Raw genomic sequence first — 25,635 nt, 5'->3', positions numbered from 1 at the left:
TATCCATAAAGGATCAAATATCATCTTCATTTTATTTAATTACTGCCATTCAACAAAAAAATTAACTTTATATCTAAAAGAACATAATTTAAAAAACTTGATGAAATATCTACAGCGTACGTTTCTAATTTAATTATATTCAATAAAAATTAGATTAAACATCAATAATAATAATTAATGAATTTTGAGAAAATAAATTTTTTTTAAATATATATATTATTTAATGGAATATTTAAGTTAGGTATAAATAAAATTTTATTATATCTGTATATTTAATTATTTAATTGGGTCTAAATATTTTTTTTTCTGTCCTCCGGATCAGATATCAGATGTTAAGTTATCTAGCATTAAAGTAGATCCACGTCGGATTGGTTCCCATGATAATCGGGTAAAATGTTGATGGTGGATCCGTTTACAGACGTGGCTGCAAGCTCGGGGCTCGCCTCTCTGTGATAACATCAAATTCGACTGATGTTTCCAGACATGCTGACCCGGATGATGGGACCGTCAACATTTCTATCCACGGATCACAACCGTGCATATCAAGGCAGATGGTCGAGATTTTAGCTTCGAGTAATAAGCGAGCGTCGTGTTCTAGCGGGGAGAAGGCCTCTCTCATCTTGGACCTTTCATTCTTCGACCTAGAACCGCTCTCTCGATCGCTGATGGCTTCGGGTGAGTTTTCTACTACGAATTCTCCCCCTTTTGCACTCTTTTGACGATTGGAGATGCTTCCGGAGGAAAAAGTACTCGACCATGGTGTTCTGCGGATTATGTTTTACTCTCTTGACTCTTATGCCTGTATAGTTGCGCGTCCGTAATGTTATCTTTTTTGATTTACGTTATCTTTTTTGAATTAAATTTTTTATTGGGGATTTGATTACCTCCAGAAGAGTTAGAACGATTATAGGAATTTCGTTGTGCATTTTTTTTTGTTTTTTGTTTTTGTTCGATTACCCAGTATGATTTCACTGTAGTTTTTTGTAATGTCTTTTGTTTCGTTGTTTTCACATTAACTGTTGTGAGTTTATATATGTTTCTTGTTTCAGGATGATTATTGGTCTCTTTAGTTATCAATCAATAGCAAATTTAATTACATGGTGTGAGTTCCTCAGAGAATTGCTATCGGCCTGTTTAGGTGTCAGTGAATAAAAAATTTAAAGTTGTTCCTTGTTGAGATTTATTTGTAGTTTGTATGCTCTAGAGTTTGAAATTTAGGTTCAAGAGGTGATCAAAGGAATATTTGTAGATTTTGCCACTTATCCTTTGCGGCAAGATGTCTCTGAAAGTAAACCAACTTTTTCTCTTAAGAATTTGCCGCATGATATTTTTGTGATGTACTTCTATAGGTCTATTTGCAAAGTATGATTAAAGGACATCTATTTTAAATTGCATTTTAGTTTAAGTTATTAACAAACTAAAATTGTGTCGTTGAGCATAGAAGAAATTAGTTAATTCTTCCTAACATTACAAATTTAGACCTTATGTTTTCATCATCATTTCTTGCAATGCTCCAACATTAACAATCATAGGTCTTAGGGTTCAAGATATTTTAAATGGTAGACTTATGACAAATTAGGAAAGTAGAAATTGGAAGGTTAACTTTACAGAAATAAGATGATACTAGTGCTTTTGTGCTTATTGATTAAATGAAAATTTTAGGATAATTGTAAGGTCAAATCTTCGATATTTATTTATGGATGAAGTAGTGCACAGCTGAAAAAAAAATATCCATCAGAAGTTATTATGGCCAAATGAGGTAAAATCATGTAGGTAGGAATGGATAGGATATTGTGGGTATATGAGGGTAATCAGATGTCCATGATAGATGATGTGAATCAAAGTGTCATTAGTCCAACATTACAAAGACTAGCAAGCATTATAGCAGCAAAATTACTTGCTAGAAATGTCCATGAAAGCAAAAATCAAACAATTTGAAAATCAATGGTGCTTCTTGTTGTTGTACCAATCATATGAATCTTTATTTTCTCCATAACAAGGTGAATATATATTGTACAAGTTATAACTTGTCCTCTATCCTTAATTATGATGCTATTTTGCAGATATCTCTATATCAGTTCCTTCAGAACATAATCGATTTTCTCACCTGAGAACTGTGGAATTCATGGGAACAGATAGACCTTGGCTAAGTATGCTTAGATTTAGTTTCTACCAATAGTGAACTTCATTATCCATTCTGTTTCATGGTACTTGCAAGTGATACTTCAACACTTTGTTTGCTCTAATTAGTCCATGTGTTTGGTTCTCTGATCAGATCTTTATGGCAATAGGGTCAGACCTGTTGCTCCCTTTGGAAGTTTCAGCAGTAAACCATACGTTGACCCTGCTCTAATTCATCGTTGTTTGCCAGATGAATTGCTCTTTGAGGTACATTTTTCATTCATTATCTAAAATGGGGAAATTGTATGAGTGACAAATATATGATGTGGTTTGTGTTCTTAATTTCTCACGTAGCATGCACATATTGGATTTTAGGTTTTGATTTTATGAGGTATAATGTTGTATTAATTCCATTGCTAGTGACGTTTAATTTATAATGTGATAAGGATCTTCATACCATTGTATTAGTGTTTACATCTCAATGAATCATTTGGACAGAATTACTATTTTGCATCATTTTATTCCACTTGTTTTTGTTTATAGTTAGTGGGGTGATAACAATCTGTATATCATTGTATTAGTGTTTACATTCAATGAATTAACTAACACAGAAGTACTATTTTGCATCATTCCATTTCACTTGTTTTGGTATGTATAGTTGCATGAACTTTAGCCACATTTCTTAGTTCTTTTAAACTTAAATAATTTTTTTTTCTAGAAATAATTGCTTTAACTAAGGATGTGAAGTTATGATATCAGAATTTTTGTATTCAAAACTAATTAAGTGCCATTCTAGAAATATTTGCTTGAACTCAGAATGTGAAGTTCTGGATTGATAACTTATGTGTTTAAAATTAGGTATTTGCACGCATGAGGCCATACACTTTGGGAAGAGCGGCATGTGTTTGTCGCAAATGGAGATATACTGTTCGTAATCCGATATTGTGGCAAAATGTCTGCCTAAAGATTTGGCAGGTACATCTCAAATCGTATATACTTCATAGTCCTTTTGTTTGCTCATGATTTTAACATGTTTTGCACATTGCCCATCAACCCTCGTAGAGTTATGGAGCAGAAGCAAATTACATAATCGTCCGAAGCTTGTACAATGGTTCTTGGAGGAAAATGTGGGTCCAGAGACCAAGAATTCGAAATGATGGTAATAATTTGATTTTTTTTTTATATTTTATGTTCTCCTTCAGTTCCACATATCATATGGATTGAAGATGAATTGTTGTTGTGAGACTAAGGGTAATTTATCAAAAGATATCTCGGAATGGTAGGGCACCATTTATATATTTTTTTCTGGTCCATGAGAATCTTAACTTTATTTTGTTAGTTGAGCAAATTCTGGTTATCATGATGGTAATTTATGGTTGCTGATTTGGGTTCTGAAATTTCTCTAGTTTTAAACAGTAGATAAACTTCTTTTTATGGATAATCTGATGAGAGATAGCAGTCGTCCATTACCTGCTATATTTTATGTTCTTAGCAACAAGGTCCTTTGAGGAGATCATATCACTTCCTTTTAAAGAAATAAAAGTTGTTGTATATTCATGAAAATAACATTTTACTTAATACTGATAGGTGCAGCATGACATCTAAACTGTTAACTTTCTGCTGCTCTGGTCATTCTCGTTTTTAGCTATTTCCTATTTCATTTGTTCTATGCTGACTCAGTTAAGGACTGTAAACTTTCCATTTCAGGTCTCTATGTTAGCCGAAATACCTATATTCGTACGGGGGTAGCAGAGTGGAAAGTTACAAATCCTGTCCATGTGGTAAGATATTACTATAGCTTTACTTGTCGCATGATGTTCTTGTGTAGTGTTTTCTTTGTTTGGTCATTTCCTTCTTAGTTTAACTGACCCCAAAACCAGATTCTGTCTTAGTGTAGCTGTATCCTTTTTCCTGATACCTTTTTGTCTGGTAGTTCAGTGAGACAGTGGTTAGCTGAGGTGAATCCATAAGAATCAACTTTGACACCTTGCATTTGAAAGTAGAATTGTGTTATAGAAAAATATGTTCTTTTGCACAAGTCAAAGTAATTACTGCTCCGAGAACTATTTTTGAGTGAAACCTAATTCTAATTTGGACTATTTTGAAGCACCTCATATTGTATTTACATTCTGGTTAATTTGTAGGTTTGCTACTATCGCTACCTAAGATTTTTTCCAAGTGGGAAGTTCTTGTACAAGGTTATAAGTGTGAACTATAATTTGCTATGTTGTGTTTTTTCGTTGATTCACTTACTAATGAAATCTTTATGATCAAACAGATATCTTCACAAAAAGTTAAAGAGGTGGCTAAGTGCATGAATCATGCTTCCAAGGCTGAATGTGTGTTCAGAGGTGACTACAAGTTAACTGAAGATCAGGTTTGTATAATAGCATCTACTAACCCATTTTCTTCTCGCCCATGAAATAAAAGAATATCTCATCTGTTGATCAATTCAGCAAAATAGTCCACCATGTATCATGTGTTGGTTTATTATGAGCTTGTAGGTTGAAGCTGCTCTCTTATACCCAGGCATGCGACTTACTGTGCTAACAATGCGTCTTAGGTAATCGACTAGTTAGCTTCTTTTTTAGATAAATGCTGCAGGAGAACATTCTTTGGTTCTAAAATGGTACTGGTATTTGCTGAACCAAAGGTGCCCCTCTTCAAATCAATAGTTTTTGCTTCTCATTTTTTTCAGGCTTAGAGGTACAACTATGGGGGCAAACAATCGGCTTGATCTATTGAGACTTGTTACAACTGGTGTAAATGAAAATGAAGTAAATAGTCACGTAGATGGCGTGCTTGGACTTGTGGAAGGTTGGGAAGAGGATGAAACACATGACCCTGATGTACCTGCTATTTCTCATAGAAGGGGTTTGACACCTTTTGTGTTTGTTCCTTTTGAAGAGGTATTTCTTGTTTCAAAATTCTCTAGAAAAATTCTCATTTGACAGCTTTTTAATTTTATTTCTATTTTATAATTTATTATTGAATTTATCTTATCATTATATAACATAGTATATTTGATGATTTTGTGATTTGTAACTCTTTACGTGATGTTTCATACATAATATATGTGCATATGTACTGACATGTCCACCTGGTCGACTCATGAGTCAATTATAAGATTGTCTATATCATAGTCTAATTAGTCGAGATGTGAAGGTGTGGGACGACGTAAGGCTATGGGGTGAACCAAGAGGAAGAAAAAACCTAACCTTATAAAAATAAAACTATCTAATTCAATAAAGTTGTTGAACCTCTCTCTTATAAATATAGATTTGATTTAGTTTTAAATAGATCAAAATAAATCCAAATTAGGTTGGTTTGAACCCATTTGATATCACCATTTCTAGTTGATAAGCTTAATTTTCATTGGACTATAAATATTTAAAATATTAATTTCATTTCATTTAATTGGTTTTCTATTTTTTTAAATTTAAACACAAAAATTTAAACAGAATAAAACTAATTATATTATTATTAATAGTTTAATTTATTAAATATGGGAATAATATTGGATCAATATGATATGATGCCGAAATCGTCATAATTTGGTTAGTGAATGAAACTTCGACATGGCTGAAAATTTTAAATTTGTATCAAATTATACTATTATGATTTATATACAGAGAGAAGTAAAAAGTACTACTTAACCTACAATAACTAATCTTAAATTCTCATGTAGCATAGCATGATATTTGTGTCATCTTACATGCCTAGCCAACCCACCTAGTGGGATAAAGTTTGGTTGTTGTTGTTGTTGTTGTTGTAATACCTAACTGAACTTAACCAAGGCGTCTCCACCAAATCATTTTGTTGCTTGTTGCCCATGCAGCCTTGAATTCATCGCTTGAGTTTTCGCCTAGTCCCTTCCTAAGACCAACCAAACCTTCCATACATCTCAACTCCTTTTAATTTTGTTTGTTGTGTGCTTATGGGCTTTTATTAATTTTGATGACTCTGGGATGATCAAGCACTAAATGGAAGCCTTGACACAATGGTAAAGTTGTTGCTATGTGACTTTGAGGTCACAGATTTGAGTTGTAGAAACAACCTCTTGCAAAATGCAAAGTAAGACTGTGTTATAATAGACCCAATGTGGTTTGATCCTGCACTAGCGGAGTTTCGTGTATCGGACTATCCTTTTTTTAATGATCAACCACAACTCTGCTTATGTGCCACAACAAAATCAAGCCTCAAGCTTATTGTAACAACGAGATTCATCACACCATCGCTTACTCGCTACACCTTCTCATCACTCTGTTGCTCACTCACTGCAACAAATTAAGGTCTCGTGTACATCATGAGAATGCAATCTTCTCATCGCCACCTATTGCAAAATACCACTACGACTACTTCGTACTGCATTGCTGCTCAACCTCTATAGCATCACAGGATTATGGCAACTTTGCTGCACTCATCACCTGATGCTTGGTTACCATCGAGGCTACGTGAGGAGTGCATGCATGATTTGGGCATTGGAACAACACTAACTCCTTTTGAGCCTCTTACTATTTTTTTAAAATAGAAATGGTGTTTGTTGTCTTGCATTGCAAATTTTGGCTACCCTTTTTGCCAAATTCCCCTAAATCTTAACATACTCAGTTCCTTACTTCACTGCATATTTGTAGGCTGTAACCATTCACATTTGGTTTATAGATAGAATATCTCACCCTCAAGTTGTGGAGATTCTTTAATCTACCAAAGCCTTATGCGAGAAAATTGATGCTCAGTAGTTTGCCATCCTCTAACAGCCCATTGATTCCAACCTCATGAGAATCTTCTAATAATTCTTTAAATCACTCTATGAGACTCGAAGAGGCCAGAGATCTATACATGGGAGATATTTCTCAAATTTTCAATGTAATTGTTAGTCTGTTCTAGTTATTGCAATCCTACATAGAGATCACCACTCTTATTTGACTTTTTTATGCTATTGTTGTTGATTTCCCAAATACCTACCTAACATATCAGAGACTGCAAGATTATTTAAATCATCTCCTTACTGTTTTCTTCATGCAATTTGTGCTAAGTTGGAGCCTATGAAGGCTAGATTTTAGGATGTTTACTTGATTATGCTGAGGGTGTCTACCAAATTTACATCACCATTTGACCCCTCAATAGATTTGCTTTGGCCATATAGTTCCCATTTAAAGGGTCTTGTGGCAGTAGAGACCATTGGTGGACATGACAAACTGAAATATATTCACTGTTGGAAGCTTGGTATGTCTACATGTTTCATGGTTATCCACTAAGCACACCATCTATATGGCACAGTCAGACACAATCACTCAAAATGCTTCATTTACTCCCATCCTCTTAATCTACAACTTTGTCATCCCAATTTCTGTTAGGTAGCATATACTCATCTTATTTTGCTAAGGTTGTGATGTGTGTCACTTCTCAGTTTTATGTTTTGTCTAACAGAGGTACTTCTACTACACTTGCAACACATTCCACACGAACTTCTACCTAGGTCCTTCATGGATTTGTCAAATACTCAACATTTACTCATTTTCTCCTACATTATTTGGTTTGCATGTACTCATCTTCTTTTGTAAAGGTTGCAATGTTTGCCACCTCTCAATTATATGTTTTGTCTAACAGAGGAACTTCTACATTTGTTACAGATTCCACACATTCTTCTACCTGGATCCTTCACTAAACACTTAGTACATATTTGGTTACATTTACTCATTTTCCACTGACACAATTCTGCCTGCATTCTTCTTTTGCTAAGGCTACAATGTGTGACACATTATTTTCTACTCAGTTATATAGTTTGTTTAGCAGAGATACTTATGCTATATCTGTAACACATTCCACGCATCATTCACTCAAACACTTCTGAATACATATTTGGTAACACTTATTCATTTTCTGTTATTCAGGCCTGCCGATTGTTATACTTAACAATCGATCTTCTACAGTAGTAGAAGGCATTTGATAAGTTTATGTTCCTCAATCTTTAAACTTTTCTCTAGAGTTAATGCATGTGATTTCCATTTGAATTTATCATTAATTGTTAATTCTTGTTAAGAAGGGGAGCTGCCTTAGCACAACAATTAAGTTGTTGCCATGGGACCTGGAGGTCACGGATTTGAGTCATGGAAATAACCTGCGTATAATAGATCCAATATGGTCTACTCTTCTCTGAGACCTCGCATTGACGGGTGCTTCGTGCATCAGACTGTTCTTTGTTAAACTTGCTAAACTTTGAATTATTGCTTAATACAAAATGGTAATTCTTATTCCATTTAGGATTCATGGAAGGATGGTGGTTTCATCAAGCATGAGTTTTTGGAGTTTATATTGACTATTTACTCCACCTTCATATTCTTGTATGTTGAACCCTCACAACACTTTCTTATTATTTGAGGATTACTAATCATCTAAAGATAGTTCCTGTTTGTCTTATAATAAGAATCTTGAACTTTGTGAATCCGACTAGTTTGGAAAACAATACTTGGTTATGCCCCTAATAATGTCTATAGATATGCTTGGTATAATTCCGCTAGATCAGAGGGTACTCCCTAATGACAATATAAGAAGAGGACTGAACTTGTTTAACTCAACACAAATATCAATGCAATACATAAATCACTAAATTACTAAATGTTAATGCATGTATGCATGTTCATGTGTACAAACCAAACCAAATGAGGTAAACATTTGGTTTTAACAAAAAAGAAAAGGAAAAAAAACAATAGAAGAAGAAACCAAATAACTTGATGTCGAGCGATATCAGCAAGCTAGGATCTTTGAGCAACTCTAGGGACTCCTCCCTGACTATGTGGACACAACACCTCTTTATCTACTAACCTGGAGGTCAAAGGAAGCAGGAAGCGAGTACACATTTAAACCATAGGAATATCAGAAAAAAGGTGCATGAGCTAAGAAGTTTATAAAGGTCAAGGAAAACCAAGGTAATCTAACTTTACAACAGATTAACATGTACATCATGTGTCTAGGAAAACATATCGAGTAACATATTAATGTCTACTTGGGAGCATCCATTCAGCCATCCACATCCACTAATCTAGCTCTGTAATGACAAGTTAACACAACATTGCATAATGAAAACAATCAGAACCATACACTAATCATATACTCACTGCAGGTGAACCATGCTACCTGACCTGTCTCGTGGGTAGTCAAGGTGTAAAGATAGCTATTGTTTGTGGGAGACTTACCATGAACGGGTCTCATGGGCAGAAAGACAAGGTGTGTAAATAGATACTGACTACGGATGACTACACGCTACCATGAATGAGTCTCGTGAGCAGTTGGAGTGTATAGATAGCCACTATTTGTTGAAAATAACACTCTATCACGAGCATGTCTCGTGGGCAAACAGGGTGTGTAAATATATTTTGACTATGTATGATAACACTATCTTGAATAGGTATCGTGACCACTGTCAGGTGACAAAATGCTAAAACAAACGAGTCTTGTGGGTAGATAGAGTGTGTAAATAATTACTAAGTGTGGACTACAACACGCTACCGTGAATGAGTCAATAGTGCAGTCAAGGTGTATAAATAGCTCGTGGACAGACAAGATGTGTGGATAACTACTGATTGCTGGTGACAACACACTACCGTGAATTATTTTCGTAGGTGGATACTCTAATATTAAGTTTAGAGTTCTAATGTAGTAATTACTGTAATCCATACTAAGACTATGATAAGAGAAACATAATTGCTAGTTATATTCCATACTAAGGCTATTATAAGGGAAAACATAATTGCTAGTCATACATATCCTTCTAAGGACAATTTATCCACTAAAAATTCTTATCAAGTAAATATTAACAATTGAGTCACATAATCTCAACTAACTTAATATCGTATGGAGATAAGTATAAAGCATGAATCACAGCCGAGGATATCTAGATATCAATCGACATAGGAAGGTCATGCAAGTGAAATGATACGTAACAAGCAAAAGAGTAGAGTATCATATAATTTTATAACCTATCCAAACCAATATAAAATAAAACGTCATGCGCCAAGATAATTCTAAGAGGTCAAAGGAGAAAAGTTACCCACCTCTAAATGTAGAAGGTCCTGAATGTCTTCCAATTAGAATGTTTGTTTCAGGTTCCAATCTGTTATTTGATTAATCAATTATCAATCCAATTAGTAATTCAATTAACCACTAAGTTAATTAAACTAATTAATAACTCAATTAACTCTTAATTGATATCTAATCAATTATCAATTTATTAATAATTCAATCAACCACTAAATAATCAATTATTAAGCTGATTAATAATTAAATGATAATTTGATTAATTACTCAATCAATTATTAAATCGATTAATGTTCCAATTAACCCTTAATCAAATTAATTATCTAATGACAACTAATTAATTAATTAATTAAATCTTACTTTAATTAAATTAATTAACTAATTCTCAAATTCATTTACCATTATTTTAATAGTACATCAATTAATCAATTAATTCATAATTAACCTATTAATTCTTATCATAAATCAATTAGTTATTAAACTAATTAAATTAATTAATTAAATTGATTAATACTTAATTAATTATCTAGTTCATCAATTAAATCGATTAATCAATAAAAAAATTGATTAATAACTTAATTAATCAATTAGCTAACTTATCAATTAAACAGATTAATCATCAATTATTAAGCTAATTAATTACTTAATTAAATTGATTAATAATCTTAATCATTTGATTAATTTATCAATTAAACGAATTAATCATATGATTAATTAAAATAATTAATACTTTAATTAATTACCTTAATTAACTTTCTTTCGTTTACGCCACAGCAGGAGGCATGCAGTGATGGTGACTTTCGATGGCGTTAGTGGTAGTTGTTTGCAATTGAAAATGGCGACGGTAAGGTTGTTGATGTCGAGGGGCATGAAGGCGGCAGTGGTGGTGCGGAGATTGCCCGTTGTTGGAACGAGGACAACTGTGATTGTGGTAGTCGGGTCACAGTCGAACGTCGGTGGGGTCTCAGTTGGATGCCAGCGGGGTCTTGGTTGGACCGCCTGTAGGGTCCCGGGTGGGGGTTGAAGGTAGTGGGCGGTAGGGGAACATGTGGGGGAGGAGAGGGTAGCGACGGTGATTAAAACTTTAGATTTTAATTAAAAATTTAGTTTAATAATTTCAATCAACTCCTAATTATAAATAAGATAATCTAATGAGGCTTCGTCAAACCCTAGTAGAACTTTTTCATTAATATAATATATATAATTTAATTTAAAATTTAAAATTTTATAATAAATTATATATATATATATATATATATATATATATATATAGAGGATTGATATGCTGCGCGCCTGCACAGTGCACGACTGTGCGGCGCAACATATCAATCGGCGTTTTTTTATTTTTTTAATTAGTTTTTAAATTAAAAAATAATTAAAAAATTTCACATTTCCTTATATAAATTTCTAATACCTTAATATATCCCCTTAACATATTACAATACTCAATAAATGCTTAAATTAATTTTATTTTAATTTTTTTTTTAAACCAAACACTATAACCTAATTGGGAAGCCTAAACCCCAGAGGTAAAATCTAAAAAAAAAAATAGCTTTAACACTATAACCAAAGCCAGAACCCTAGAAATAAACTCTTAAAAGAATATTTTTTTTTAATTTTTTTTTAATTCATAAATTAAAAAAAATAAAAACAGTTGTTATCCTGCGCGGCGCACACAGTCGCGCACTGTGGCGTCGCGCAGGATAACAAATCCTTATATATATATATATTACATTAAATTGATTTGGTCCCCATTAATCAATGGTCTTCCTACTAAATAATAAATTAATTTGGTTTTAAATAATAATTTTTTCTCTTAAATATAACATGTATCATCACAACTAAGCATTACCCCCTTAACTATGTTAATAGTTGTGAGTAGTTGAAGTAGTTACTAGTGGATCAGCATCCTTCGAGAGTGTGCTATGATGTGTTATTGACTCTGCTTTTTTGTGGGTTCAGTCAGTGACTTTGATTGCTTGTGTGAATGAATTGGTAGGTATATTAACTTAAAAAATCCATTTATCTTTAATGCATTTACATGCTTTTATGAGGTATAGGATTGAATTATTCTTGAACATGTTGGTTCCAACTCAAGTCTATTTATGAATTGGACAAAACCGCCTTCATGTTCAAAGCCTGATTCACCCTGGTCCTCGACAGAAATAAGAGTAGGAACCTAATTTTGGAAGCCAAGTCTACATGATTATAGAGTATAATCGATTCTCTTTTTTCCTATATGTGAAAGTGCATTGGAGAGTTGGAGATTGTATGACTTCTAGGGGTAAAACTGCATCTGCATCTTTTCACGGAAGAAATATATGAAATTATTCCACTCTTTCTTGTTTTCTTTGAGTATGTAACTATTTTTTTGTTGGAAATTTTGCAGGATAATAACCATAGTTTTCCTACTGTTTGCAGGCTGACACGTCAGTGCTGAATCTTCCTGTTGACAAAATGGACTATTTTGTACCCGGCTAGTATCAAGATGCCATGATGTCCATATAATAATCTTATTATACCTGTTTCTGTCACTGCAAAGTCCTCGTCATCTGTATTTTCTTTGCCCCCCTCTAGGGATCGAAAGGGGCTCCATTTTGTTTGTAAATATAATAAGCCTCAAGATGGATTTCGTTTTACTTTCCCTAAGTTCCATTGTATGTTGTTCGTTTCCCCTTGTGAATATGGTAGTATTGTCACCAGTATATATTGCCTTGGGGTTAATGAATGTATTACGTTTAGATGCAACAATTTTGTAAAGTGCCTTTTGCAACAATTTTCCGCTTGAGCATTTTGCCAATATATATCTGTTATTATTATTATTATTATTTATTTATTTATTTTCCAATATATATTTGTTATTTTTCCGCTTGTGATAATGAATGTATTACGCTTGTGCATTTTGCCAATATATATCTGTTAGATTCATAGTTTGAACTAAACCATTAGAAAGAACTAATGCAGCTATTACCTGTCTTGCGTTAATTAGTTGATATTCCGGTGAGTACCATCAAGATAGCAAATATTCTTCAAAAGATTCTTAGCCAAGCAATCTAAGATAGTATATAAAAGGTGGGGATCTGTGAATATATTTCCTAAGGACAGACCGTGTATAAAGCTTCCGTCGATACTGGAGAAGGATCAAACTATATTAGGTTAAGAGGTTGTATTCACAATTTGAATTTGTGATTTTAAGGTCAGGTAACATGACAATAACAAAAACTTTATTATTGTGTCAAGATTCCCTTTCGTGTGAATATGTTTCTTAAGGACACAAAATTAAAAGGGTATGCTGTGTTATGGTTTACTAAAATCATACTCCCTTTTAAAATATTATTGAAATAATGGCGCACTCCATGTTTTAATCGTTAAAATACTCCTTTTTTATTGGCCGGTCTAATTGTTGGAAGTTGAACATCGACTTGGTAAGCAAACCATTCACTCAACCCATTATTAATGGTTGATCATTCAGTTTAGGTCATTTCTACCCTGCAATTTTAAAACCGCTCTAGTTTTTGCTTGCTATCATTATAGTCTCTCGTTTGCATCGGTCTATGATTACAGGCTTGTTTCAGTGTTTTAAATCGTCTTGAGGAACAAATGAAATTGATGTTGTCGATGCAATCACACCCCATGTGGTCGAGTTCAACCATATGGTCTTGATGTGTTTAATAAAGATTTGAAGTTAGGTTTATACTACGATTTCTAATATTGTGCCAAGCATGTAGGTGCAAGTTTCTTGATATTTACATTACAAGTGCAATGGTGAAGATAAGATGGTAGGTTGATTGAATATTTGATATAAGAAAAAAAAACTAATCGTATTGACAGGAGATGAATATGTGTTGGCAAATGTGAAAAACTTGTAGGCTTAGAGCAACTCCACAAAGGTTCAACATGTTGAGATATGCCCGATACGGTATGTATTAAAATATATTTCGTAAACATGTGCAGCGGAAAATACAATAATAATAATTCTTAAATTATTACATCACACGCACCACACGCATACAAGGATACTACAACATGCCAAACATAATCGCATAATTAAATTTTTACGGAAAGTAAATTTACGTTAGGTGTACCTTACGGATGACCTGTAATGAGAAGGACATCAACCGTAGTGATGTTGAATCTCGCCTCTATTCATATCCACGCTGAGCTCTTCAAGACAACTCCTTGAGTATAAGTCTCTCCTTCGGAAGCTACTAGCCACGAGCAAAGAAGAGGGACCAAGAAGAAAAGGAAGAGAAGCACACAAGAAAGAGATTTCTTCCTTGTGGTGGTCACGACAACTAAGGGGAAGGGCTTCCCCTTGTTGGCGGCAGCAACAAGGGGAAGGTTGGCGGCGGCAAAGAGAGAGGGGAGAGGGAGAGGAGAAGAGAAATTGGGTTAAGATTTTTCAAAAACCTTACTAGTCAATTAATGATCTCATGTGTATAATCTTCTCTCAACCATATCACTATATAACCCTCATTAATGAGTTAGTTAGAAAATTCAAATTCAACCCATTATCCCTTAATAAAAAATTAGCTCATTAACCCCTTGATTTGGTTTACAACTAAACCAAGTTGGTTCATGACTAATTCATGATTAAATCAAATATGGTTCAACTCTTCCATAAGAGATGTGACCCATCCGCACTTCCATTGCGACAAATATTTTCATAATTGTCTTATGTATGGTCCAACCAAACATTTATCTCTTGATCTAAGAATCCTATTTTTTAACTTATTTTATGTCTTTTAGAGACTCGTTAGTGTGTGTGACCCAATAGGTTCTCGGTTTATCTTGGTCGTCCATAATTAACTACTTAATTATAGAACGATCATGAGTGACACCTACTAGTACATCATGATTCTTAATTAGTCAGAAAATCATAGTTGATCTTAGAATTAATTCTAAACCCTTCAGCAGCTACAGTGAGTCGTGCCTCGTTCCTTTCACTCGTCTTATACCCACTTGGTTCAGGACATGGTCAATGTATCTTGTCCCCACTAAGCTGACTACGTCACACCTAGCCCAAATAATACTTCCTCATTCTACGGATTCAAATTACTCATACATGTGTACAAGAGTCTCGCACTCTTAACATGTGATGTTTTGGCCAAAGACTGAGTAATAGTCCTAACGAGTGACCATAGGGTATACGTCTCCTCGCAAGGAGTGGTGAATCTTCTGTGGGTTATCCAAACACCTTCTAGCACTACAACTTATACCCAATCATCTCAGGTTTACACCTCAATGAGATGCTTACTTAAGATGTTTAAGTATAAGTCTCCATGATCAAGATGACTTGTATACCTCAAGTCGAAGGAAACTTGCACTCGTGCTGCAATAAGAATTTCACAAACATATCTATATATATGTAGAGAACCATATAAAGTCTTACAGCGAGTCACTCCAATGAACTAGTTACCATAACCAGCATCCATGTTTAACTCTCGACATCCCAATGTCTCTAGCCAGTGAGAAAATAGCTGTTTGGCCGAACCAAGGAGTATAACTTGTGCTAGTCTTACAGAATTGATAATATCCGAATGCATCAATTCGACGGCTAGAAAAATTTTAGTATATATAATTGCACATGTAGAGATAATTACTAGTTGCGATCCAATCACAATTTCTCTCATGCTATGAATTATATTACGGACATTCAGTAAATGAGTTTAAGACAATTAAACATATAATATACACTCAAATAGTGTATACTTATCAAATAAATATAAAAAAAAATCATAAGACGATTGCCTTAAAACATCCCTCAAATTCTAACACAACAAGTGTTGGCAGATATAAAATTTTGATAGGTTAAGATAGATGGGATACTAAATAGAAGTCCAATATATGTTAGCAAAACATAAAATCTCAGTAGTCGAGGTCAACTAGATATTTAACAAAAGTCCAGTGAGAGTTAAAAGTAAGAAGTCCTAGAGGTAAATTCTAAGAAAGAGAGAGAGACTATGAGTGACCTATATTTTAGGCACAAGTGCTTTTCATGTTTAGGTGAAAATTTGACTAAGAAACTTGTTGTTTAACGTTAAAATCCAGGTACCACTCGTTGGTTTTATTAGGATCTTGATGGTCAGCTAGATAGGGATGAATAGTGATTGTTACTTGCAAATGCAATTCTATCTACTTTTGCTCTCGATAGAAAGGTTAGAAAAGCAACAGAAATGAAAATAAATACGAATCACACTCACCAATTGCTAACACATTTGTTTAATATGGTTTGACAACCTTAGGGTCGTACTCCATGGCATATGATCTATCAGTGGATCACTTTAATAAAGCCATTAGCTTCTTGTTTCTTGGTTAACTACCAAGGATTGAGAGTGTTGGATCATTAGTAGAAGCTAGAGGGAATGAATACACCCTCTTCGATTCTCTTTTGTTTTCATCTACAATGAGTCCGTACGCAACGAAAAGGACAAAAATGAACTTAAATACAAGAATTAAGAAAGGAAATACAAACCACTTAAAGATTCATGTGGTTCAAAAACTCTAATTCGTACTCCATGACTTATGATTTGTACAATGGATTACTCACAATACTATTTTTCTCTTTCTCAAATACGTTTTGATGGTATAGAAATCTCTTATAACACTTGTTATTCAACAACAAAATATATACAAATAAATGGCAATCTAGTACACGCAATTTCTGTTAATACGGGTCCCAGAGAATGATCTATTATATACAACTTTACCTTGCTTTGTAAGAGGTTATTTCCGAGACTAAAAAACAATTGTAATATAAGAAAAAATAGGATGTTCTAAAAGAGTGAACTTTAGGCAAGTGTCAAAGATCTAGAGGAATGAGATTTATGTAAATGGGAAGTCCTAAAAGAGTGAACTTGAGTAAGAAGTCCCAATACGTTAGATAGATTAGATATTTGCATGCTCAGTAGGTCACATATATAGGACACTAAACATACGCATATATTATGATGTTTTAAACTAATCTTTGTATTGTATTGTAAGAACATTTGAATTTCAAGCGACCAAAAGGATTCTTAATTGACTAGAAGATCCAAGCGACTGTATATGGAACCAGACAACAAGAAGACCTTGGCAATTAGAAGTAGGCCTAGGATCGGAGAACCAAATAAGCATCAACTAATGGATAAATGGAAAGAAAGACGTGTCTAGGCAATAGAAAGTTGTTCTAGGCGACCAAAAATGAATCCGATTGACTAGATGAGCAGAAAAAAATGTTATCCTCAAAAAAGAAGAAAAAAACAACGCCCGAACAACCAGAGGTAAATTCAGTCGACCATAACACTCTTATAAAAAGGGGCTGTAGGCAAAACTCAAAATATAACTCAAGAAACATCCAAAAATCAATCTTCTGTTCAAAGTTTTCAATTTACTGTTGTACTTGTGTTAGGATGTGTAGCTAGTATTAAGGGCTTCCAGAACTGATTATTTATTTGTAAAGTCTATTTATATTAATCCTTTTATTATATTTTTTATATTATTGTTAAGATAAAAAGTCTGTAAGAAGTTCTCCACCTTTGAAAGATTCCTGACAAGGAGCAAAATAGTGGACTTTGCTTCTATGATTGTTTTGTATATTTTTATATTCCACTGTGTATTAACAATCCAAGTATGTTCGGCGTTATTCACCCCCTCCTCGCTCAAGCGCATAACTCGATCCTATATCGTTGATTTTTAGTAGGTCCAAATCTTTAGGATCATCTAGATTACCTTTTAATTTTTCTTTCAGTTGATTGTGTGCTCCTTCAGTTGACTATGTTGTTGAAAAGTCAACTTCCAAAGTTGTCTTATAAACTTTCTATTCGATTTGGAATTCAATAGTTGATTCCCTGAATCCCTCCAACATTCTATTCCCTTCCAGAATTCTTCAATCGACTGTTTAACATTCTATTCCTTTCTAGAAGAGACTATTTAACATTCTTCATTGTGAAACCTCAAATTCCAACCCATTATAGTTTTGATTAGTTAACTAAAGATGCACAACAATTGACTTCTGATGTAGGAGGATTCGTTGGATTTTTTTATATATATTTTACATTATTTTTTTTAAATTTTGATTTTTTTTAATATTTTTTGATAATTTCTATTTTTTTATCTTTTTTTGAATTTTTAGTTCATGTAGAGATGTTAGGATTGCTAGTCTTTTTTTCTTCTCTTTGTTAGGATTTCTTTCTTTTTTTTACCGTTAGGAACTGAGGCCTATATGTTAGGATTTCTTTCTTTTCTTTGTCTTAGAATTAAAAATTTATATAAATATTTGTTTTGTTGTTTGAGCAATTATCCTCTATATTGAATAATATTTTCTTTTTGATAAAACCTAGAGAACGATAGATTTCTCTTTATTTTCGACAGTTTCTCTTCTTACTTTCTTCTCAATTCCTCCTCGTCAATCCGTAAGATAATCTCTACGAAATGACAAGTTCCGATTGAGGAAGTTAAGCATCAGATCCAATGGAAGGCTGCCGTGGTCATGGTCACGGACAGATTCCAATTGAGGAAGTCTCGCATCGTGGTCGTAGCACCTAAGACGAGATTGAGGATTTATAGAGGCAAGTCATAGATTTAACCCTATGTCTAGCGGTGCAAGACCTTGAAGATCATGAGGTACATGGCCGAGGTCATGAGAGGCAAGTTTTGGTTGGGGAAGCCTAACACTATTATCTTAGTGCCTAAGATATTAAAAGTCGTAAGTTCTCTTATCCTACTTTTGGTTCCGCTTTCAAAAATTCATATTACAGTTGTGTTCAGTTCCGAAAAATTTATGGTCGAGAGGAACGATATGATGATATTAGATTTCCAGTTGATCTTCCTGAGTTTCTAGTACATCACAGACCCAGAGATTCATTGATTGACTTAAAGAAGTGGAGCGAATTTTTTTATGAGGAAGTACTTGATCAGATGAAAGTAAAATTGATTGCCTTCAAATTCAGAGGTCTAGCATCGTCATGGTAGAAGCATTTGCGATGCTCACGAGACTATGCCAAGATCAAGTATTGGGAGGATGAAAAAGAAGATGGAGAGACAATTCCTTCCATTTGATTTCCTACAACCTTTGTCTCAACGACTTTACGCGTTGAGGTGAGATGCTAGATCGATAGTTAGTTATATGGAGGAATTTGCTCATCATGATCCATACAAAACCAAGGAAAATATTGAACTGGTATATGCCAATTATGGAACGGACGAAGTGCTTGACGATGGTCCTTTATTTGTTCCAGATTCATGTTTTGTCTAACAAGGTAATTTTGAACCTTCTATCAAATTATATTAAGCAACTGATAAATTGTAGACCATATGAGGAAGACCTAGGAAGCAAGGCCGGAAATATTTGCGAACTGACATACAATGATGACGGAGTTGACGAGGTGGACAACTATTTTTAGATTGTGTTGAATTTATTCTGGAAAATCTTCCTCTTGGAGTACCACCCATGGAAGATATCTAGCAGTAAATTGACCTTGTTCCAAGGTCGAATTTGCTTGCTCAGCCCGCATATTACATTAATTCCAAGATGGTTACACCCCTCATATCTAGAGGACAGCAACACCTTCAGACATTCATTCATTCCTAGCTTTGACCTCTCCGTTTTGTACTTCTATCATGGAGATGGATAGATGGATCCGTTAAACACATAAAAAACCATTTTGATGATGTTAGTTTTGAGAGTAAATTTGATATAGATTCTTCTTATGCCACTTGACACTAAATTAATCGGACAATTTGATCCTGTTGCAAACTATGAACGCACATCAATACAGAGAGTTACAGATTTGTATTCAACAATTGGAGCCGAGTCTTATGAGTGTGAGAACCCGGAATTAATTATGTCAAAGAAGCTGGTCACGTAGAACAATTTCAAAATAGGACACATGGGAGAACTCTGTTCTTAACTAAAAACCATGACTGCTTGCTAGCATTAATATGTCTTCAGCTGATACCATCATCATCTATAGTGATGGGTACTCATTGAATGACCTACATTCCTTCCAGAAGATAACCATGGAGTTACCAAATGAGTAGGTACATGTTCTTCATCTTTATTCATCCTTTATGGTAGAAGAAAGCAGCTAGTGTTAGCAGAACAACATGCAGTAAACAAGAGTCAAACACGGTCTGACCGTGTCTCTATGCATGGCCATGTTCCCAATTGTTCCATGGTGAGGAAGCCTTCTCCTTACTCTTTTGACAGCTGAGAAGCTAATGATGCATCAAAGAAGCTTGACATTAGCATTGGTCATTCAGTTACACTACCTAGTACCAAGAAGATTGCAAATCTGAAGTGGATAGTATAATCTTGGGTTTTCCCACGAGCATCCATGAACTTTTATTCTAATATATGTTTAGAATGCACATCCACATTCGGAGCTTATTGGGTTATATCCTAAAGGATTCACGTTCAGGAGCAAGGAAGTTAGTTCAGAGTGAAAAGGGCTAGGAACTCTATGAATTACTCTAAAAACGACTGCCAAAACTGCTGAAAATGCAACCAAGGTCAGTATGTTTTTGATAGATTGGGTTTGAACAAACGGATGGATGATTAGATTGGAACGGAAGCTCTAAGTTGTTTGAGAACAACACTCTTATGCTTCCATCCTTTTGAACAAGGTTCCTTTCTATACTTGAGTATTAATCCAGGTATTGAAAGAGACTAACAAATCTACTGAGTTATTCAGAGATCATTACATAATCTAAGAGTTGATATTTCGGATTCACAAATTTCTCTACAGATTTACACTTCTATGGTTGCGAGTGAAAAGAGTGTGCTTTGCGCAGTTCAATTTTCCATCGTTGTTTAGAGTCAACTTGAAAACAAATTTATTTTCAGCAGTGATATAACTGTACAGAATATTTTTGATTAGGTTATGGTGACAATGGAGTTTCTTATGGCTAGTTGCATAACCGAAAGCCAGTTCTTAGTTCAGAAAAGGGCTCACTCCATTATGTTATCAATGGATATTCTTAAAGCACGACCTTCTCAGTGTATTCATGGGACTGCTGTCCTTGGTGAGATAAATGGATTGTATCACTTTTTGGATCAGTTGTGAAACACCTAAGTCCTTACGCCATGGAACCGGAAACACTATTCTAAAGTCGAGGACGAGTTCTTTTCAAACTGGGACGACTGATTTAGGAGAATTTGTTAGATTTTTTTTATTATTTTTAGTAAATTATTATTATTTTTTTTTAATTTTTGATTTTTTTTTTGTATTTTAGGTATTTTTATTAATTTCTATCTTTTGTATATTTTTTTAGATTTTGTTCATTTAGAAATTTTAGGATTGTTAAATTTTTTTTTTCCCTTTTTGTTAGGATTTCTTTTCTACCGTTAGGAATTGAGGTCTATATGTTAGAATTCTTTTCTTTCTTTGTGTCTTAGGATTTAGAGTTTATATAAATATTTGTTTAGTTGTTTGAGGAATTATCCTCTATATTGAATAAAGTTTTCTTTTTTGATAAAATCTAGAGAACGACATATTTCTTTTTGTTTTCGGTGATTTCTCTTCTTGCTTTCTCCTCAATTCCCCTTTCTCATCAACCCGCAGGATAATTATTGTCATGCCCGACATCAACTTCATTGAAAATCACAACCTCAATGATCATTTGTTGTATCGATTAGTTGACTCCAAGCGTCTACTCAATCAACTGATCTCATACCAAGAATTTGGATTTGTTCAAATTTGGAGTTTGTACACTCCCTTGTGCAACAATCGACTGTTACCTAAATATTAGTCAACTTCAATATTAGTCGACCGAGATACCATAACTCAATCTATCTGCAAGTTGAGTCTGCCTAGCTCCGAATCTACCTTCATCCCATAATTACATGATCTCGAATCCCAGATTAAAAATATACGAGCCATCAGGCTTCCATGCCACTGGACTTCCATACCTAGAGGCTCACCAATTTGAATTTTCTTCTGTCTGAAATTTCATCACTTCATATCTTCTTTGCTACTCAAGTCAGAGAAAAAAAGCTGAAGGATAATTGTCCAGAAGAGACAGCATAAAGTGGACAGAATATATTTGTTAGTGTCGAAGTTTCTGTTTCTTGTGGTTAGTTTCTTTGATGCTTGTGACAACCTGTTGCTTGTGTTCAAGTTTTGTATTTTGTGTTGATTGTGGTTAGTATTAGCAGAAACTGCTTACAATTTTTGTGCAACAGCTTTCGCAGAAACTGATCTGGAGTGTATTTAAGTTTGCAATTGTGAATGTAAATGAGGTTGACTATGGGATTGGAAGAAGAGCTGTTAATATAGGTACTTGTCTACCGAAGACAAAAAACTAAGGTTGCATGTTTTTCATTGATGTACTTCATATTTTCTTTCTTTGACTCCTATTTTAGCATTTTTTTTTCTAACATTGGACACTTATCTGAGATAGGGTTTAGGAATGAAGTATATTATCAAACTCAAGTTTTTGTGATAGACTTTTATCAGCTTAGTTGTTGTAGCTTTAGCTTTTGCAGTGTGGATCTAAATTTTCATGCAGTTGGTGGATATCTGATATGGTTTGAGATTCTATCTATCTATATACACTATAATCCATTTTATGCTTCAGATATGCAATCAGAATCAATCATATTAACAGATTATATTTGCATATCCAGGTAACAACTTAAGGATTTAAATAATACTTTGTTTAAATTTGCAGTAATACCTTTGGTTCATCATGGATTTTCATCGAAGAGAACTTTATAAAACCTTTTCCTCTCTTCCCTCTTCTCGACACTGTCCAGTCTTAGAGCTTCCTCTTCGTTCTCATCATCTTCCTCCGTTTTTGTTCGTATGCTAATTTCACCTTTCTTCCTCTTTTTCTCCAAATTAGCCAAATGCCGTCTCTGGTTATATTCGTGAAGACCTTCCTGCATCAGTTCCCCAAGCTTCTGCTTTACCACCACCAATGGGTCCTTCTCGATGAGCTCCGATCCCTTGTATGCTTCTCTGAGCACCACCGTGTAAATATTGTACCTGTTCGACACATAGAAGATGCAGGGGTGCCTCAGCAGCAGCAGATTCAACTTCTCCGGCAACCCAAGCTCCTTCTTGAAGTGCTCCAGCTTGAAGATCGACGCTTTCTTCCATAGAGAAAGCGAAAGGATCTCATGGATGACGGCCACGGCTCGCTTATCTGTTTCCGTGTTGTCCGCTGAGTACGGCGAGACGTACGGAGTTGCTTCGTTGAACTCGTCGAACTTCTTCCGAGTCTTGATCCAGGTATCCGGCAACGAACACACGAAGCGCGGTTCGGTTCCTCGCTCAATGGCTGCGGCTTCGACAGCCGATGTGGCCAGGTCAGGATCCCACCGGACGAGCTCGATCTCCATCGAGTTCCTCCGCCCGGTGCGGTTGACGACCCGGAAGGTCTCCGGTAGCTTGGGGACGAGGCGCAGAAGGTAATCGTCGGGAAATCCAAAGCCTCGCTTGAGCTCGTTGAGCTTGACGACGTTGAGGCGGCGATCACGGCAGAGCATGAGGAGCTTGGCGAGCCGCTGGGCCATGGCGGGCTCAGACGCGGCCATGGCGGCCTCCTCCTCTTCGACTAAGAAAGCCATACGCTTGGAGAAGGTGAAGAAAATCTCCTCCTCGCCGCCACCGTCGGGGGCGTAGAGGACATCGAAGCAGCAAGGATACTTTCGGAGCCAGTTGATGGCGCGACCTTGGAGGTCGAAGGACTTCAATTTCTTCTGGAGAGAACGGACAGTCGCAGTGTGGCCGGGCGAACGGAGGAGGAAATTTTTGATCTGGTTGTTGACGATCCAGCGGCGGTTGCGGGATAGCGAGGCCTCCAAGGCAGGTTCCTTCTTCATCGACCATAAGAGGCGACGGGGAATCATCGGAGGAGAGGGATAAGGGTCGGAGAGGCCGCCGCCGAAGGGGTTCGGGAGCTGGCGGCGTAGGACGGCGGCCAGCTTCGTTGCCATGGCCGCGTAGCGCTTGGGGCTCACCCGGCGCCAGTTAGTAAATAGCAAGAAAGAAGCCTGTGGGCCTGGATCAGGCCCAATTACACAAAACCTCGATTGGTTGAGGGAATCTGCTGCCACGTGGATTCCGCAGTATAACAGTTGTGGTGGTGCTCTCCGAGAGGAATTTACATTATTTTGTTTATTTTTTTATTCAATTATATTTTAGATAAAAATAAAAAAACACAAAAAATAAAAATCAAAAGAATCCTACTATATTTTTCATACTAAAAATATATTTATTATTATAATAACTATCAAACAACGACTCTAATATATAACAACAACAATAACTAAAACGGAAAAAAGATTCTATGATCCATAAAAAAAAAAAAAAAAAAAATCAAAGAATGAACCACTTACAATTATAGTTGGATCGTGGTTGCGATCCGACTACAATTGGTTATGATTTCTCCCTGGATTCATCGCTCTCTCAGATTATAGTTTGGGTTGGGACGGATGGCTGGAGGCCACCGGCATTGGGCAAGTGGTCAAGCAACCTAGCGCCGAGCAGGGAGCGACTTCTGGACCCAAACTATAACTTGGGGAGACGGTGAACCTAAGGAGGGATCACAACCAATTGTCGCTGGATCGTATCCTCGATTCAGTCGCAATTGCAAGTAGTCCATCTCCTGGTCCATTTTTTTGTAGACCAAGAGATCTGGGTTCTTACCAACCAAGTCTTATCTTATTACGTGAGATCAACTATATGAATTCTTTTATGTTATTGAACTCTATCCCCTACTATATCATCATCTATACTTAAATAAATTATCTTATTTTATTATTGCTAACAAAGTCTATTTGGCCTTCCTCGTTTGATGTACGTGTTTGTCATCATTTCACATCACTTAACTGGAGTATTTATTGATTGTCTAAGTACATGTTCGTACCATATTAAACGTGTCTTTCAGAATTTTCTCTTAATATATAAACTCCAATTTTCTCTCTAATGCTTTAATTTCTTATTTTGTCCATTCTTGTATGTCCACACATCTACCTTAACATCCTTATCTATGTATTTCTCATCTTCTGCTTATGAGTTATAAGCAAACATTTAGCTTCATATAACATAGTAGGCCTAACTACGATTTTGTAGAACTTTCCTTTAAGTTTTAGAGGTACTTTATGATCACATAAAACATCCAATACTCTCCTCCATTTCAAACATCCTATTTATATTCTATGTAAGACATTTCTCTCAATCCCTCCATTATTTAAAAAACATGATCCTAAATATTTAAAGCTTTTAGTTCTAGGCAACTCGTCATCTTCTATCTTAACAATTGTCTCATTACGTCTAATATTGCTAAACTTAAATTCCATATATTATGACTTTATTCTACTAAGCATAAAACCTTTTCCTTCTAATATTTCTCGCCAAGACTCTAATTTAGCATTTACTCATTCACATGTTTCATCTATCAAAATAATGTCATCTATAAATAATATGCACCTTGGTACTATATTTTGACTGTATGCAGTGAGTTTGTCCATAATTAGTGTAAAAAGATAGA

At 35.0% G+C, this 25,635-nt stretch overlaps 2 protein-coding genes across 3 annotated transcripts; one reads left to right on the top strand and one right to left on the bottom strand.

The window, feature by feature from the left end:
- The first annotated feature begins 523 nt into the window (after window positions 1-523).
- On the top strand, window positions 524-12,980 carry LOC122056002 (F-box protein 7-like). Of its 2 annotated transcripts, none has more exons than XM_042617727.1 (11): window positions 524-675; window positions 2,064-2,150; window positions 2,276-2,388; window positions 2,980-3,096; window positions 3,184-3,280; window positions 3,829-3,902; window positions 4,266-4,319; window positions 4,400-4,498; window positions 4,626-4,684; window positions 4,820-5,030; window positions 12,580-12,980. In XM_042617727.1, the coding sequence occupies exons 1-11, from the start codon at window positions 552-554 to the stop codon at window positions 12,637-12,639; spliced, it is 1,095 nt and encodes a 364-aa protein (XP_042473661.1). In that variant the 5' UTR covers window positions 524-551; the 3' UTR covers window positions 12,640-12,980. The 2 variants fall into 2 exon arrangements, with proteins under 2 accessions (XP_042473661.1, XP_042473662.1); XM_042617728.1 differs by lacking the exon at window positions 524-675 and adding an exon at window positions 714-813.
- Window positions 12,981-19,903: 6,923 nt separating this feature from the next.
- LOC122056001 (protein WHAT'S THIS FACTOR 1 homolog, chloroplastic-like) lies at window positions 19,904-24,100 on the bottom strand. The gene is made up of 2 exons (XM_042617726.1): window positions 22,816-24,100; window positions 19,904-20,355 (listed from the first exon to the last, which is right to left on the bottom strand). The coding sequence occupies exon 1, from the start codon at window positions 24,077-24,079 to the stop codon at window positions 22,826-22,828; it is 1,254 nt and encodes a 417-aa protein (XP_042473660.1). The 5' UTR covers window positions 24,080-24,100; the 3' UTR covers window positions 19,904-20,355; window positions 22,816-22,825.
- Between the last annotated feature and the right edge of the window lie 1,535 nt (window positions 24,101-25,635).

The sequence above is a fragment of the Zingiber officinale genome, chromosome 3B (genome assembly GCF_018446385.1).
Source record: "Zingiber officinale cultivar Zhangliang chromosome 3B, Zo_v1.1, whole genome shotgun sequence".
NCBI lineage: Eukaryota > Viridiplantae > Streptophyta > Magnoliopsida > Zingiberales > Zingiberaceae > Zingiber > Zingiber officinale.
The sequence above is the reverse complement of the archived record's forward strand: the minus strand, read 5'-3'. Positions and strand labels throughout refer to the sequence as shown.